Raw genomic sequence first — 16,538 nt, 5'->3', positions numbered from 1 at the left:
TGATCGATTTGCTTCGACCTATCAGAAGTTGGCAATGTTTGGTCTGGGTGTGCTTTATAGCTTCCTGCCATGACGTCACCTGCCTATACGCCATTGGACTGATTTCACAAGTACTTCACGACGCAATCATACAGAGCGTTCCCACAGCATCTTCTCAACGCAACGTCTCGTTCCCTCTTCAGGGAACCGTTGTTACAGTCGTAACCGAGGCGTTTTCTCCTATAGAAGTATAAATCACCCACAAATTATTCATATAGTCTGTGATTCAGGAACGCTGACATTTCTTCCCAAATGCTTGAGCAGATGTAATTGATCTCAGAGAATGATATCTCTTCTTGACTGCTCTTAGAAGAATGAATGTAATCACCATGGTATGTAGTTAAATTGATCTGAAAAAGAGTAAATCTGCTGTGCCACTTTCTCAGTTCTGTACTGGAATAAAATACAGACAATCAGAGTAAAGATGAGGAAACATTTAGAGAATGCAGAGAAAGAAATGTATAAATGACTAAAGAGACTGCTGCTTTAGATTGTGAACGTTGGCAAAATATTCTGAAAGAAATCTCCAGACACTATTGAAAATACCATATTCTGTCAATACAAATTGCATATCTATTTATTACTTCCAACATAAAAACAAATTCCCCTAACAAACACATCTGATTAGTGTTATGTGATTCCCGAACTAGCCTAATTATTCCAAGATTTCTGAAGACAGATTAGTCATGTAGTCATTCAGGCAACACACTGAGCTAATAGATTTTATAAATATGTAGTTTTGTGCATCCCTGTTTAGTACCTTGATTAAACACGTTTTGGATATTTTCCTGTTTGTAGCGCCCACAATCCAGCCTTTTTGTTTTTGCTGTTTTATTTATGTGCCATGATCAGCACTCTACATTTCCTTCATGCTGTAATAACAAGCAGCAGTGATGAGGACATTCACAAATTTGTACTGAAAAAGAGGATTGGTTCCTTTTATGGTTAATTAATCTTCTGATTGGTCTCCCTGATTCTCCTGATTTGCATATGCATAAGACAGTCAAGATATCAGTTAGTGGTGACGATTGCACATTTTACTAAAGCCACAGCCAGTATTAAAATGAGTTTGTTCTCATTTCTTTTTGCAACCATGGGCCTTTCTGTTCATGTAATGACTGTTTGTGAGTTAATTTATCTTGCTCTAATAGATACATTTGCATATATAGTTTATAGTAGGCAAGTAGTTATCTGGTATATCCTGTTCATATTTGTTGTATTATTTACTGGATTTATTAAGTACTGGATGTTGAACTTTATTAGAAGCACTTTATTCCTCATGAAGCCTCTCTTGCTCAGCAGTGCCCTTGAGGGATTTTCTCACTAAATAGGCTGCTCTGTGAGGTTGCCTCACCAATGTGCCATTACTACACATTATTCACACATTTGCCCAAATTCACAAGAACTACAAAGCTTTTCCAAACACTTGCTGTTTGTTATGATACAGAGTATCTTTGTAGATTAAAATATAATTAACTTTGTCTTTAGTTTTACTTTTACACTTTTTTTAAAGGGGTGGTTGACTATGATTTCACTTTTCTAAGTTTAGTTAGTGTGTAATATTGCTGTTTGAGCATAAACAAAATCTGCAAAGTTACAACCCTCAAAGTTCAAAGCAAAAGAATATATTTGCTTTTAAAAAATCGTTGTTTAAGGACTACAACAAACGGCTGGTAAGGACTACACAACATTCCTCCCGGGTTGGTGACATCACTAACCCTAAAATGTACATAAAACCTGCCCCCGGGAACACGCAGTCCATGTTGAGAAGAGGAAGAGTTGTTGTGATGCAATACAGTATGTAACACAAATGCAATAGCATGTCACTCTGTAGGCATCTTACAACAGTTCATACACGAGTGATTTTATATATTATCATGACAGAATATGCTTCACAAAGACTTGAAGATAGTTAACTCCACATCAGCAACATAAATTCATCAACTAACCATTCAGAAACGTCCTGTTGCATTCTACATGTTGTCACTTCTTGAGTCTCTCCATCATTGTCCGACTCCAGTTTAAACATAAAAGGCAGAACGGTTTCTTGACATTTTAGTGCTTGTCTATGTGAGGTAATCGGAGCTGCTCAGTGTTGCCAACTATTTTCAAAGGAAAGTAGCTAAGGCCTTCCCTAAAAGTCGCTAAATGTCGCTAGATGACGTCATACGTCAATTAGCATATTAATGACGTCATCGCGTCGTACTTGCGTTCTGTCAGCCTAGTGCGTTTTCTCTCTAAATTAATGCTCTATTCAATATAATATAGCCGAATGTCAAATAAAGCTGTTCTCATTTCCTATTTTTTTGTTGTCAGACAATTGAACGAGTAGCTATAATATAGTGAATGATTACATTTTTTATAGGCCTATGTGGAACATTATCTGAATTGAGAGAGTTAGGGAACCGGATGAACTAAGCTCTGTGATAGTGAGTGTTACAAGTAATAAGCACAAGAAAAGAAATAAAATTAAAATGGTCAAACTAAATTCTTTAAATATAAAACAAAAGAAAAGCATATAAGTGATAAGTCCATGGAAAAACACTGCTCATTCGCGTCTGTCAGCGGCCGTGCGCTCCTCTCAGCCATTCACTGAACAGAGGAGACGCAGCTAGAGAGAGTAACGACAGGGAGAAAGCAAGACCTCGCGCTCGCAGGACAGTACTGGGAACATTTGGAGGTTAATGAGGTTTGTCTAAAAAGTCGCTAAAATTGTCGCTAGTCGCTTTTTTGAAAAAATGTCGCTAAAGGGGTCTGAAAAGTCGCTAAAAATAGCGACAAAGGCGCTAAGTTGGCAACACTGGAGCTGCTAACACACACAAGCTGTTGAAGCTCCTCCCTCTGGGCGGGAGCAGCAGCTCATTTGCATTTAAAGGGACACACAAAACGACACGTTTTTACTGACCCTCAAAAATGGACAATTTTAACATGCTGTAAAAAAATATCTGTGGGGTATTTTGAGCTAAAACATCACATCCACACTCTGGGAACAACAGAGTCTTATTTTACATATTGTAAAAAGGGGCATTATACCACCCCTTTAAAATTGCAAAGGCATAAAATCTATGGGTGTATTCACACCTGCCTTGTTTAGTTCGATTGAATCGAACTCTAGTTCGTTTCCCCCCTTGGTGCGGACCTTTTGGGCAGGTGTGAATACACCAATCGAACTCGGGTGCGGACCAAACAACCGAACCGAGACCCAGCTGAAGAGGTGGTCTCGGTACGGTTCCAAACGAACTCTGGTACCGACCCAATTGCAAGAAAGCACTGCGCCTTTGAGTTAACAGGCTTCCGTAGTCGGAGATTTTGGCATAATGGTTTGTGTTATTATTGTTCAAGTGCGAAAGAGATTTCCATTCCGGCGCGCTGTCTGGCCACACGATACTGTTGCGCGTCTTTCTGCGCGTCGTGTGTGTGCATCATTGGAATGGAATGAATGAATGAGTGTGTGCATCAGGACATTCACATTCAGAGCGTTCTCTTTAGTCTAATCGCGCATAGATGCAAAAAAAAGCTTTTGTAGTTCATATAATGTAACGATAGTTACAATACAAGGATGATGCTGCGTTAAACTGGACAAACTTAATCGTATTAACATTGACAGCACTTGTTAGCAGTATATACAATAAGAATCTCATTATTTGAATGTGTGAACATAGCCCCGCTCTATGAGTGAAAACTTATACCTGATCCGTCTTCTGCGCAGTTTCTTCATATTGCGTTTGTACAGAATAACACAAAATTAGTCAAATAACAAATATTGCAGTACGAAATATCTCCATGCTGAGCCTTTTTTGCACTTCCTGATTTCCCTACTTGAGAATCCCTGTCCAATGAATGGACGACCTTAGCACACGTGTGGTTTTGTTTACAAATTTTGGTTCACTTGCAAAAAGAGCAGTGTGAAAGCGAACCGTACCAAAAAAAATGCCTTAAAATGCTGTCTGCTCACTAGGATTTGGTACAAGCTAAAGGCTCAGGAGGACAAACTGTTCTCCTAGGGACATAAATCTTATCTGGTTTCCATGGTGACACTTAGTAATGACCCAGTCAAACCCTTATTTTTTAGTCAATTTTGATGTAATTCAGATGTTCTGAAGAGGAAGGTTGTCCTGATCTACCTCATTGACTTATCCTCTTTGTCTGTGATTACATATGTTTACGATCATCTGGCTGTGCCTAATTTCTTCTCCCTGGTACACAATGTTAAAACACCCAGAATACATCTGTCAGCTTTCTGTTGCAATCATTAATATAATGTCATTAGAGAGAGAGAGAGAGAGAGAGAGAGAGAGAGAGAGAGAGAGAGAGAGAGAGAGAGAGAGAGAGAGAGAGAGAGAGACTGACATACAAATGATCTACAAACAAAGAGATTTAGTAGGATTTTCCTAACAGGATAGCTAAATTGGGAGTTATGGCTTCAGTCTGGTCTGGAGTTCATCTTGGGATTTGTTTTTCAATTTCTTTCATTTGAAATTCATTTGCATATCCCCTTCTTTTAAATTATTTGATTTCTAAAAAAAAATACGTTTTTTTAATCACAGATTTGTGAATAAGCTTTTGAGTATGACAAAAGAGACAGAGGAGGTGTTACATCATAAAGAACAGTACTCAAGTCAGACCATGTGCCAAAGAATTATGGTTTGTTTGCGTCACTGAAATAAACCCTAATCTCATGTTAGGACAGAGTATGTGTGTTTAAATCCTACTGTAGCATGTTCTAAGTGTGAACTTTTTTTCTCTCATTCCTTCTCTCTTTCACACACACACACACACACACACGGACATAAACGTGTAAACATGGTTTCCTGTAGGAACAGAGACAGGTGTGTTACTGTGGCTCTTATTTGCAAGAATAATGAAAAGAGCCTTTGTAAAAATTGCTGAGGACAGTGTATTTATTGTTCATTTATTCTAAATGCACTAAGATTGTTATTTATTCAAGCATATTTAATTTGTGGTGCCACTTGAACAATAAGGGAAATCACAATATGTGGGGACACTGAATTGATAGGATGCCTGTATTTCTTGGATATATACACTACCGTTCAAAAGTTTGGGGTCGGTACGATTTTAAATACTTTTAAAAGAATTCTCTTCTGCTAACCATGGCTGCGCTTATTTGATTAAAAATACAACAAAAATCAGTTATAGTATTAAATATTATTCCAGTGTAAATCAGCTGTTTTCTGTGTGAATATATAGTAAAGTGTAATTTATTCCTGTGATCAAAGCTGAATTTTCAGCATCACCAGTGTCAGTGTCTTCAGTGTCAAATGATCCTTCACAAATCAGTATAATATGAGGATTTGATGCTCAAGAAACATTTATTATTATTATCAATGTTGAAACAGTTGTTGGTCTGTCAGTTGTACAGTTTTTTTTATTTTTTTTATTTTTTTGATGAATAGGAAGTTCAAAAGACTTTTGTAACATTATAAATGTCTTTACTGTCACTTTCGATCAAATTAATTATTCCTTGATAAATAAAAGTATTGATTTCTTTCCTCCAAAAAAATAAAAATAAAATTCTCACTGACCCCAAACTTTTGAACGGTAGTGTATATACAGGTGAAACTCAAAAAATTAGAATATCGTGCAAAAGTTAATTTATTTTCAGTAATTCAACTTAAAAGGTGAAACTAATATATTATATAGACTCATTACATGAAAAGTGGGATATTTCAAGCCTTTATTTGTTATAATTTTGATGATTATGGCTTACAGCTTATGAGAACCCCAAATTCAAAATTAGAATATTGTGAAAAGCTGCAAGCCATTTTCATAGCTGCAAGCCATACTCATTAAGATTATAAAGGCCATTTCCCAGGCCAAGCAGGGAGAGTGGATGAGATGGGAGAGTGTGGAACAACGCAAGATGGGCTGGAAAGACCTTTGGTCAATGGAAGAGAGTAGATCAGTTTCCTTATCAGGTCAACATATGATGTTCTCCCATCACCACAGAACCTAAACCTTTGGGTAGGAGAGGATCCCTCTTGTCATTTGTGTTCATCACCTGCCACATTAACCCTTTAGGCGCCAGAGGTTTTTTCCTAAAACGTTCGATTTTGCCATCTTAATTTCAAAAGGCTATATCTTAAAAGTGATAAAAGATAGAGACTTTCTGTAAATTAGAGAAATATTAAGGATGACCCAAAGTTTATGTAGGGATTACATTTTCCCATCTAATTGGCATATTATGACGTCATATGGTGGCGGCAATCTTGGATTATAGAATTTTCATGAAAAGTCATGTTTAAATGATAAAATGCAGCACTTCTTTCCCCCCAAAATGTCCATCACCTTCTGTATGCTATATTGCACAATACTGAATGCTCAGGTATATAGTAAGTAGTAAACAAACTGTGTAAATCATTACTAATAAATGGTAGAAACAAACCGAATGCATGTAGTGGTTGGCCTTTTGCTGTAGAGATTTTACATTTACTAAATACAGTAGGCACTCTGATTCCATGTATAGGGCACATATATATTATTCATATGACATACAAACACAAGTAGACAAGACCTGTTTAGTTCAAACGCTCACTCGCAACGGCAAGGCACAGATCGGACTACTGTCATTGTCATTGCGACTCCTCACCCTGCCTCCACGTTGCCTCCTAACTGTCCTATGAATACTTCGACCTCGTCTAACATACCCAGTGGTATTAGACAAAGTCTCCACCACAATACTGTCGCCGCGATTGCGGAGAGGCTCTGATAACATGGCTCACTCGCACATTAGCTCCGCTTTTGATCGCACTGATTCATTCAATGCGCACTAACTCGAACATTTTGTATAGAAACATGACGTTTTTTTGATTCGGGGATGAAGTATGACATGTCTGCCATCCAGTGGAGGGGAGGTCGAACGAAATGTGACACCCAATTTGACAAAATTGGCCGTTTTATTCAGTGCCGCATCTTGTCGAGTAAACTCGACCGTGGCGCCTAGAGGGTTAAGGCACATTTTGACAGGATGTAAGGTGGCTCTTAGCCAAGGTCGGTTTACTTGGCGCCATGACCAAGTACTGCGATGTTTGGCTTTAGCATTGGAAGGCAAGCATAACATGACCAATAAGTTGCCACCTGTTCTAGCAAAACATTACACACAGAAGACAATATTCCTCCGCCCAGGCAAGCAACCACCAAGAAAAGGAGTTAAAACCAATTCTCGCCCAGGACAACTGGAAGCTGCGATTGCCACCACTAACCTCCGACCAGATATTGTTTTGTGGTCTGGATCAGCACGCATTGTTCAACTGATAGAGTTAACAGTGCCATGGGAGGATGCTGTAGATGAGGCATATGAGAGGAAGAAACTGCGGTATGCTCATCTGGCCACTGAAGCAGAACAGCGAGGATGAAGAGTCCAGGTTTATCCAGTGGAAGTGGGTTGTCGAGGATTTGTGGCACACTCTACAACCCGGTTCCTCAGAGACGTCGGATTCAGTGGCCAAGAGTTGCGTCGCACAGTAAAGAACTTATCTGAAGCAGCAGAAAGGAGCAGCAACTGGCTGTGGTTGAGACGGAAATATTCTGGCTGGCTGTGTACAGGCCGCCACGCTACGGTTTCGTAGAATTCTTGAAAAACTCGAAGAGTCTGTTGGTTTATTTGTATAGTTTGCATAGTAATTACAGTTATTACGTTCCTGTGTATATTGCGTGAATGAGGGTTGGTGTTTGGACAGATATTGTGTTTTGCGGTAGGTAGTATGCCATACGGAACCGTTGCCACTGAACCTACTTTAACGAAGACAGTGGGGCTCGACAGCCTTAGTCAAACGGGTTGGTGCGTATGGTTGGGTTGCGGAGAGATTGTGGTTTTGTCACATGTGAACTACGAGGAAGGAGCAACCTCAGCAGCAGGAGGGATGTAAAGGTCAGTAAGCTGAGATGAGTTGAGTGGGGGACGGAGGGGGGCGACTCTGGGACGCCAGAGTCACGGTCGAGGTGTCGTGGGCTAGTCGACGAAACACTGAGGACGGAAGGTGCCCACTTGAAGACCCTAGAGATGTCTCCTACTCGGCTCAATCCAGACGGTTGTCGTGCTGGTCCACTGGGGAGGCCACACTGTAGTTGCAGCCGTTGTGTGTGCAGACGCGCCAAGTACACTGCAGCCGTTAACGCCGGACAGAAGGAGATTCACATCACCATATGGAAGGAAGCGTAAATGGATGGAGAAGCATAGGTTACTGTAAAGCTACGTCTTAGTTTGTGCTTATCTTGGCGAAAGCCGAGTACAAATCAGCATGAAGTTTTAACATCTACTCTCGTGTAATGGAAATCATAACAAATAAAGGCTTGAAATATCTCACTTATAATAATATATTAGTCTATATAAGTAGTCTATATGATATATTAGTTTCACCTTTTAAGTTGAATTACTGAAATAAATTAACTTTTGCACAATATTAAACATTTTCGAGTTTCACCTGTGTGTATATACGTATAGATAGATAGATAGATAGATAGATAGATAGATAGATAGATAGATAGATAGATAGATAGATAGATAGATAGATAGATAGATAGATTTAGATTCATTTATATCTCATTGTGGGTTTTATCTCATTTCTATCTCATTGTATTTTTTATTTTTTTTTGCAGGCTGAGTGGTTGTGTTTGAATTGTCAAACACAGAGAGCTATAGCTGGGCAGCTGGGAGACATGGGGAAAATATCAATATCTGACCCTGTATCCACAAAAGACAAGCCTACAGTCACACCCAAAACACAGCTCTCTGAGACTCCTGCACCTTCACAGGAACCTACTCAAAATTCCAAGACAAAACCATCTCCTGGAAAGCAGGCAGAGGAGAAAACCACTGTTGGAAAGTCAGCTGTGACCGCTCCAGCAGTCCCTGCACCTCTCTCTGTTGTTCCAACCACAGATAAGCTGCAGACTGAGATGACAGCTGTGGTGGCACCAATACCAGCTGCAGAGTCTCAGAAAGCTGTTATTACTGCTGCTGAGGTCACTTTGAAAGAAACTGGCAAAGACAAAGTCCCAGATGAGACACAAGTTGATAGAGGATCAATGTCTACGCTTCCAGCAGTGCCAATGGTATAGTATTACATACACATTATTGAGCAATACAAGAAGCTGTTGTTTTTTACCTTATTCAAATATTTGTTTATATTATATTATATTATAAAACGGTTAGTTCCAATCCTTGATTCTGATTGGTCAATAGCTGTGTTTTATTCACAATAAAACACGACTATGACCGCTTAACCCAACGGTTCTATGTATCACTACACAACACCCCTAGCAACCACTCTTGGCAACTTGCAACTTGGCAAACACATGTTTGATTGATATTGTTCATTGTATAGTAGAGTATTGTAAGAGATCGAGTAAGCGAGTGTACCTGCATTTACAGTAGATATAGCATTTTCCTTCAGGTCAGTCCTATATTCATAATAAAAAAAAATCTGTTTGAATGTCCGCTGCAAAATCTTGTCCTTTTAACAGTTAAGGGGTTTCCCTGTGCCGATAGCCATCTGTCAGATGCATCTTCCTTCTCCGCGATCACAAGTTCAATGTTCAAAGTCCTTTCAATGTAAAGTCCTTTCAATGTAAAAGTCTTCTCTACTGACTGACTCACTCATAAAGACAGTCTTTGCCGCCATCTATTTGCGAAATAATGTATGTAACTTCTGTTGGGGTTGCAACAGAAGTTACATACCGCTTCGCGTCATGCCTAACAACGCCCTTCTGCTGTGACTTACTCACGATACAGCACAGCCTCTCGTACCTTATTGCTTACTTAAATTGTATTGTTTTTTTTATGAATAGGAGGATGCATGTTTGTTTAAAGGAAACAACTACAGTAGTAATTTCATGTTTTTGGCGTTACAGATTTAATTTAATAGTTTTTTTTCTTTATTATACGCAGGTTAAAGAGGATACATACACTCATTCTGCAAAGAATGGACAACAAGAAGATGTTGAAATACAAATTGATAGCAGTATTTCAGAGATTTCTAAAGTAGACATCTTAAAAGCAGATGTTAAAGGGCAACAAAGAAAGGACATCATGCCGGTTTCGATAGAATCATACAGCTCAGCTGAGGAAGAGCTTAAGGAGATACAGAGAGTCAGTGAAATGGCCATAAAAGAAACTGCTACAAAACTCTTACCTGTTAGAGCACATGATAGTGTAAAACAATACCACGAGGACAGCAGTGAGAGTGAACACTCCCCTCAGATACAGAGAAGAAGAGTGATGCCTGCTTCCTCCAGCAGTGAGGACTACAAACTAGACAGTTCAAATTCTGGAGATGATGAAGAGTTCATAAGAAGACAACTTATGCATATGGGTGAAGATGAGAACTTACCATCTGATGATGAAAACCAAGTCAGAGAAGAGCAACAAACACAGCAGGAAACCAGAGAGGCCGAAAAATCTGATGATTCCATAAAGCATGCCCTAAAGAAACTTACTGTAGAACCTGAGGAGATTTATGATATCAGCCTGTCTTCTCATTACCAAGATGATCAAGTTGCCCAAGTCATCCCTGTTTCAGAAGCATTGGAAGAATCCATAATGAAAATAGATGAGTCAAATGACAATGAGAATATCACAACTACTGACACAGCTGTTGCCATTACACAAAAAAATCATATTAGACAGACCACAGAGGAGTATGAGAGTCTGATTGAAGACTTGTCCAAGGGTGATGGGTCTTCCAGTGTTCAGGTATCCAGCATTACGCCAGGAACAGCTTCTCCTACTTCTGTGTCCTCTATTGATGAAGACAGTGACAGTAGCCCAAGTGATAAAAAGGCAAGAGCAGAGAGTAAACAGCAAAGAAAGGCAAAACACAGACCACACGGCCAGGCTCTTCCCACTGTAGAGGACTCGTCTGAGGAAGATGAGTTACGTGAGGAGGGTGATCAACAGATGGAGCAGGAAGATGAACGTGATGATCAGCAGCAGTTAAGAAAGGTCACAAAAAAATTAAAGACAGAACGAGATGATCTGGGCATGCAAAGGAGACGTGATCATTTGACTAAAACTGATAAATTACAACTGGTTGCAGGGATGGAGGAACGCAAGTCTTCCTCCTCTGAATTTTCACCTAGTGTTGAATCTGAACCAGAGGATGTAGAATACAGAACATTATCATATGAAACACATGATGCTGCAGATAATCCATTAAAGAGTGCTGAAGAGGTATATGAGGAAATGATGGAGAAAGCACAGGAATACGAAACATCAGAGAAATGCACACCACCTGATATTGAACCATTATATGGAGGCATGTTAATAGAGGACTATGCTTATGAATCTTTAGTTGAGGAAAAAGACCAGGCTGCAACAGGTTTTGGTAAAGTCACCCATGAGCAAGATTTCAGAAAGATGTCTGAGCATGAGTCGGTCAGGATACTTATGACACCAGATGAGGCTTATGAGGAAATGATGCAAAAAAGGAACAAGATCTCGCAAACAGAAGAGGAGGCTCAGCAAACACATACATCAAAGGTCGACAAATCCTTGCCACTTTATGCCAGTGACACTTGTTATGTGACTATTTCTGGAAATGATGCTCTTACTTCAGATAAAAATGCAAAGCCAATGTTGCAAACAGAGGATGCCTATGAAGAGCTACTTAAAACACAAAAAGATGTTTTAACACCAGGATCAAGTCCAACACAATCAACTCCTGTGTCTCCCATCTCACCTCTGACTGTGTCTGAGTCATCATATGATTCCCCCGAGGTGATACTCATCCCTTCAAGTGGGGAAGAAGACAACCTAACTGAACCTATTGAGTGCATTTTGCAGCCTTACATTACAGAGTCAACATCTACTCAGGATGTATCTGTGTACAAAGCTTTATATCCAATTCCTGACTTAAAGATCACTCAGTGCTCGTCTGGTGAAGAGGAAGTTGAAGAGGAGGACAGTGTCACACAAGAAAAAATGTCACCTGAGACAAGTGATATTTCTCAAAGTGAAGGGCAACCTCAAACCCCAGAAGAGACATTTGAGTCTGTTCCCATTTCTGTAATCTGTGAAGTTCCTTCATCAAAAAATGTTGTGGAGACATCAGCAATATCACCACTGTCTCCTCCGACATCCCCAGCAGTCTCATCCCCAGATTCAAATATAGAACTTTCAGCAGGACGGTCATCATCCTCTCCAGTTTCTGACCAGACATCTACTCCAGCTAGCCCCAGTGTTGCTGATATTTCTGCCCCAGTTGTAATTCACATGCCGGACTTTGTGTCAGAGCAAGCCACAACCTACGTTTCACTTGCAACTGCTCCTATTGCATCTTCCACACAGATTATTGGATCCCCTTCACCAGACATTGCAGCCTCACCACATGTCTCAGAAAACTCTGGCACTTCGACTGAAACTTCTAAAGTTCTTGTTGCAAAGCCAACACTAGGTCCAAAACCAAAAATGGCTCCAAAACCAACAGTAATACCAAAGTCTACACAGGAAACAGTCCCTACTCCAGATAGGGTTTCTTCCCATACACTGTATTCAGCTCAAAAACCTTTGGCTGGTGCAATACATGAACCAACTCCAGTTGTTAAATCAGCCTCTACAGACAAACAAACTGTTGCACCAATGACTCAACCAAATGTAGAGCATGTGAAAACCCCTACAACTACTGTTGCTACACATATTGTTCAATCTCAAGAAGCACCTTTAATAGAAACTTATGTTGTTGTTCAAATGCCAGATCGTGTGCCCCCTGCATTAGAGCATCCAGTTCTAGAACAAACTTCAGTTTCAGAGCCTACATTGCCATTCACTGCACTCAAGAATCAGATTCCTACAACTACCCCCATTGTTGCCCAAATGCCTGACCTGGTCACATCTCCATCACAGTCAATCTCTGTGACTAGTCCAGTACCTTATCAAACCTATGCCCCACTTCCAGCGACAGTTTCAGCAGTGGATCAAGCACCTATTTCTGTTCCAACTTTGGTATCAGCCTCAATACCAGCAAATATTCTCTCTACAGAGCAAACCAGCTCAGTTGTTGAACAAGTGGCCACACCACCACCTCCCTGTACCACTATACCAGCTTTAGCAAGAGGCACTCAGCCACCGGCCAGTGTTTCTATTCAAATTCCTATTCAGAGACCAGTGATAACCAGATCAGACATGGCACCCACATTAGGCCAAGCAGCCCCTATTTCACCTCCAACAGATCACAGAGAGCATATTGCTGAAAAGACAGTCTCTGTTGTTTCTCCTACTATTACTACAACTGTTGCTTTTGGAGCTTCAACCTCCCAACCAGTTCAATCTATACTGGCTGATATTCAGCCAAGGATGGCAGAAATACTGCAGAAAAAATTATCAGATGATGCAATTTCTTCACAACAATCAGTTTCACAAATCATTTATCCTAATGTACAGACACAGGAAGATCAAGTTGCTGTCAGACTGCCAAATCTTGAAAATGTGGTGGGTAAAACAACTATTGAAGATGGGAGAGGCCACCCTGTTATTGTTTGTGTTTCTCCTTTTACTTATCCAGCCACAGTATCAAGTTTCATCACTGATTCAACAGTTCAACCTTGTATGGCATCTGCAAAACCTCATGTGTCTCAAGAAAGAACAGATAGACCAGTGATTTCATTTCCACCACCTCCCACAGCTTCACCACCAGAACTGCCATATAGGACATTGCCTAAGGCTGATTTTAACCAGCAAAAAACTGTTTCAACGCCCTCATCCGTTACAGTAACTCTACCTGAACCCCCAGCAAATATGGCCAACATGACTGCAATGACAGTTGTGACCCCAACACACAAATCACCACCCCCAGTTCCCCCCAGACCTGTCTGTATTCCCCCAGGACTGGTATTTAGTCACAGATCAAGAGAGAGCGTAAAGCCACCGGAACCAGAACCAGTAGTTGTTCAAGCAGTTCGTGCTGCAACTATGCCAAGAACAAGAGAACCTCCAAATGCATTGTCACTAAGTTTGGCTGCCCCTGTAGAGACCAAGCACAGTGCTTCATCACCAAAATCGCCCTTGTCACCCAGATTTGCTAGAACTCTTGAAACGTATGTGGTGATAACATTACCATCAGAACCAGGATCACCTGTGGAGGGCATTACAACTCAAGCACATATGGGAAGATCATCACTGCCAAGTCCCAGGCAGCAGGTTCCATATGATCCTCCAAGAATGTTTGCTCCAGCCGTAGTGGATGCACCCGTGTCATTAATTTCAGCACAAATTATAGCAGCCCGACCAAAGGCTATCTCAGCTTTAAATGCAGCAGCTCCCTGTGTGGTGATGGCACCTGACTTTGCTTCAGTCACAATGGAGACTCATTATATCACTCCAGCTGTAAATTCAACACAAAGTATTACAGCACCGTGTGTAACAGTTCCAGAGATGCCACTTGCTTCTGTACAAACATCGGTTTCAGTACCTCTTGTAGTGGCATCATCAGAAGTAGCACAGAATACGAATATTGTTTCTCATCTCTCAATGGAGAAAACAGTGCACTTCCCATCTGTGAATATTACATCACATGATGCAGCACCAGTTGTAATGGCATCTGCTGCTATGATTTCGGCAGCACCTGTTGCAGTAGCACCAGCTCCACCACCACCCATTGCCATGGAACCAACATCCTATCCAGCAATGATGTACACCACACCTTCCATGGGTTCTAATCTACCCATGCCTTCAGCCTCACCATCAGCCAAGGTGCCAGTAGCCTTAACCCCAGTGTCAGGAGTTTCTGCTGAGTCTGTTGCTCAGCATACAGTGAGTGATGTACGACAAGAACTTGAGATGCAACAAATACTAACAACATATTCTGTACCAATAACAATAACCCAGATTCCAATCCCAGCTCAGAATGAAGACATTCCTGGTTTGGATATGGAAGAAGTACTAATAGTCTCGGCTTCAGAAGAGGCATTGACTGACGTGGATCCCTCACCAGCTCCAATAAAACAGCCGGATCCCTCACCAGTTTCAATAAAACAGCTTCAAGAGCAGCAAACAGTTTATGAGCAAAAACAAGAAACTCAATTAGTGACTTCTGCAATAGCTGTGCCACCATTACCAGTCACATTTACCCAATTTACGAAATCTATTGAGAGTCAAGAAATACATGGACAAGATAAAGTTATATCAAGCATGAGCCAAGTCTACTCTGCAATCTCAACAACTGAGCAGCATCCTGACACATTGCCTAATATTGTTACCCAAGTTGTCACAACTGAAGTGCAAAGAACAACTGTGTCAGTTGTCCAGGAGAGGATTCCTGTCGAACCAATACCTGAACCTGTGATTGCTACAGTCACAGTCCAGCCAGAAGTCCATTCTAAGCCCAAACAGAATGGAAAAATACACTACGCTGGTGATGTTATAGATCTTACTACTTTTAAAGTCAATGTTACAATGACTGATCAAGGGATGGATCTAACAGCCCCAGATTCAAATAGGTCTTCCTTGTCAAGTGAATCAAGTGGACGACAGGCAACTGCTGTACAGCCAGAAATTGTGAATCTAAGTGCTGAAATAATCCCTACTACAACACTCTCTGTTGTTACTGATAGCATAACAATTGTCACTTGCACAGCTACAATTGCCTACAACAATAACACAGTTGACAAGCCTCTGGACCTGGGAAATGCTGCTTCAGGTCCACTTCCACTTACCGCATACAATCCATTTGAGCCACTTGCACAGATAGTGTACAGACCTGTGAATACTCAACCTAAGCCAACAACCAGTGCAGATATTCCTATTAATCTGTCATACAGAGCTGTGTCAAGCACATCTTCTCCTCTAATGCCTGTTTCTGTAAATGCCACTGCTGGTATGTCAATGCATACAGAGTCATCAACAGCTGGACCTGTAGACCTCACCATTTCTAAGACAATGAAAACCATGGTTGCTTTGTCCTCATCTTCTGGAGTGATTACAACTGTTGTGGAAGATGATGGTACACCAGTCGATCTTACATCTGGAAGGCAAACTGTTTGCTGTGATGTAATTTACAGGCTTCCTTTCACAGGAAGCTGCAGAACACAGCCACCTGTGACCACACAACCAGACAATCAAATTGGCTATCAAATTAATATTGCCACAACACCTGTTATTGAAGATCTCAGTACCATGAAGGCTTCGATATCAAACAGTAATTTCAAAGAAACTGGGCTCTTTGGGTATGAAATAAAGAATGGATTCACCTATCAGAATGGGGCATCTGAGGGGGCTATAGATTTAACATCAGCTAAAATGTCAACAGGTCAGTATTGCAGTGCACTTGTATCTTTTTTTGTATATTAATGTTGATAAATGTACTTTTTATTGGTCGTGTCCCTTATTTTTATGTTGTTTACTCTCTGAATGTCTTGATTTTCATTCTTGTGTTTTTCTGTTCCTTTTTTTAAACAGATGCATGCATTTGCCTTCGTGTTGTCCCTCAGTGTTTTGGCTTTGCATCCTGCTAATCTGATGACACTGACAAGAAATGTGCATGCTCTTT

General features: G+C 40.6%; 1 protein-coding gene across 1 annotated transcript in view; it reads left to right on the top strand.

The window, feature by feature from the left end:
* pclob (piccolo presynaptic cytomatrix protein b) overlaps nt 1–16,538 on the top strand; it is a 112,877-nt gene that overhangs the window by 57,674 nt on the left and 38,665 nt on the right. Inside the window, exons 16-17 of the mRNA XM_056261407.1 lie at nt 8,656–9,111; nt 9,947–16,298. Of these exons, the coding sequence (XP_056117382.1) occupies nt 8,656–9,111; nt 9,947–16,298 (6,808 nt within the window). The remainder of the gene's footprint in view (nt 1–8,655; nt 9,112–9,946; nt 16,299–16,538) is intronic.

Source organism: Rhinichthys klamathensis, unplaced genomic scaffold (assembly GCF_029890125.1).
Source record: "Rhinichthys klamathensis goyatoka isolate OS25496 unplaced genomic scaffold, OSU_Roscu_1.1 h1tg000181l_1, whole genome shotgun sequence".
Classification (NCBI taxonomy): Eukaryota; Metazoa; Chordata; class Actinopteri; order Cypriniformes; family Leuciscidae; genus Rhinichthys; species Rhinichthys klamathensis.
Note: the sequence above shows the minus strand (reverse complement) of the source record. Positions and strands in the feature narration are given on the sequence as shown.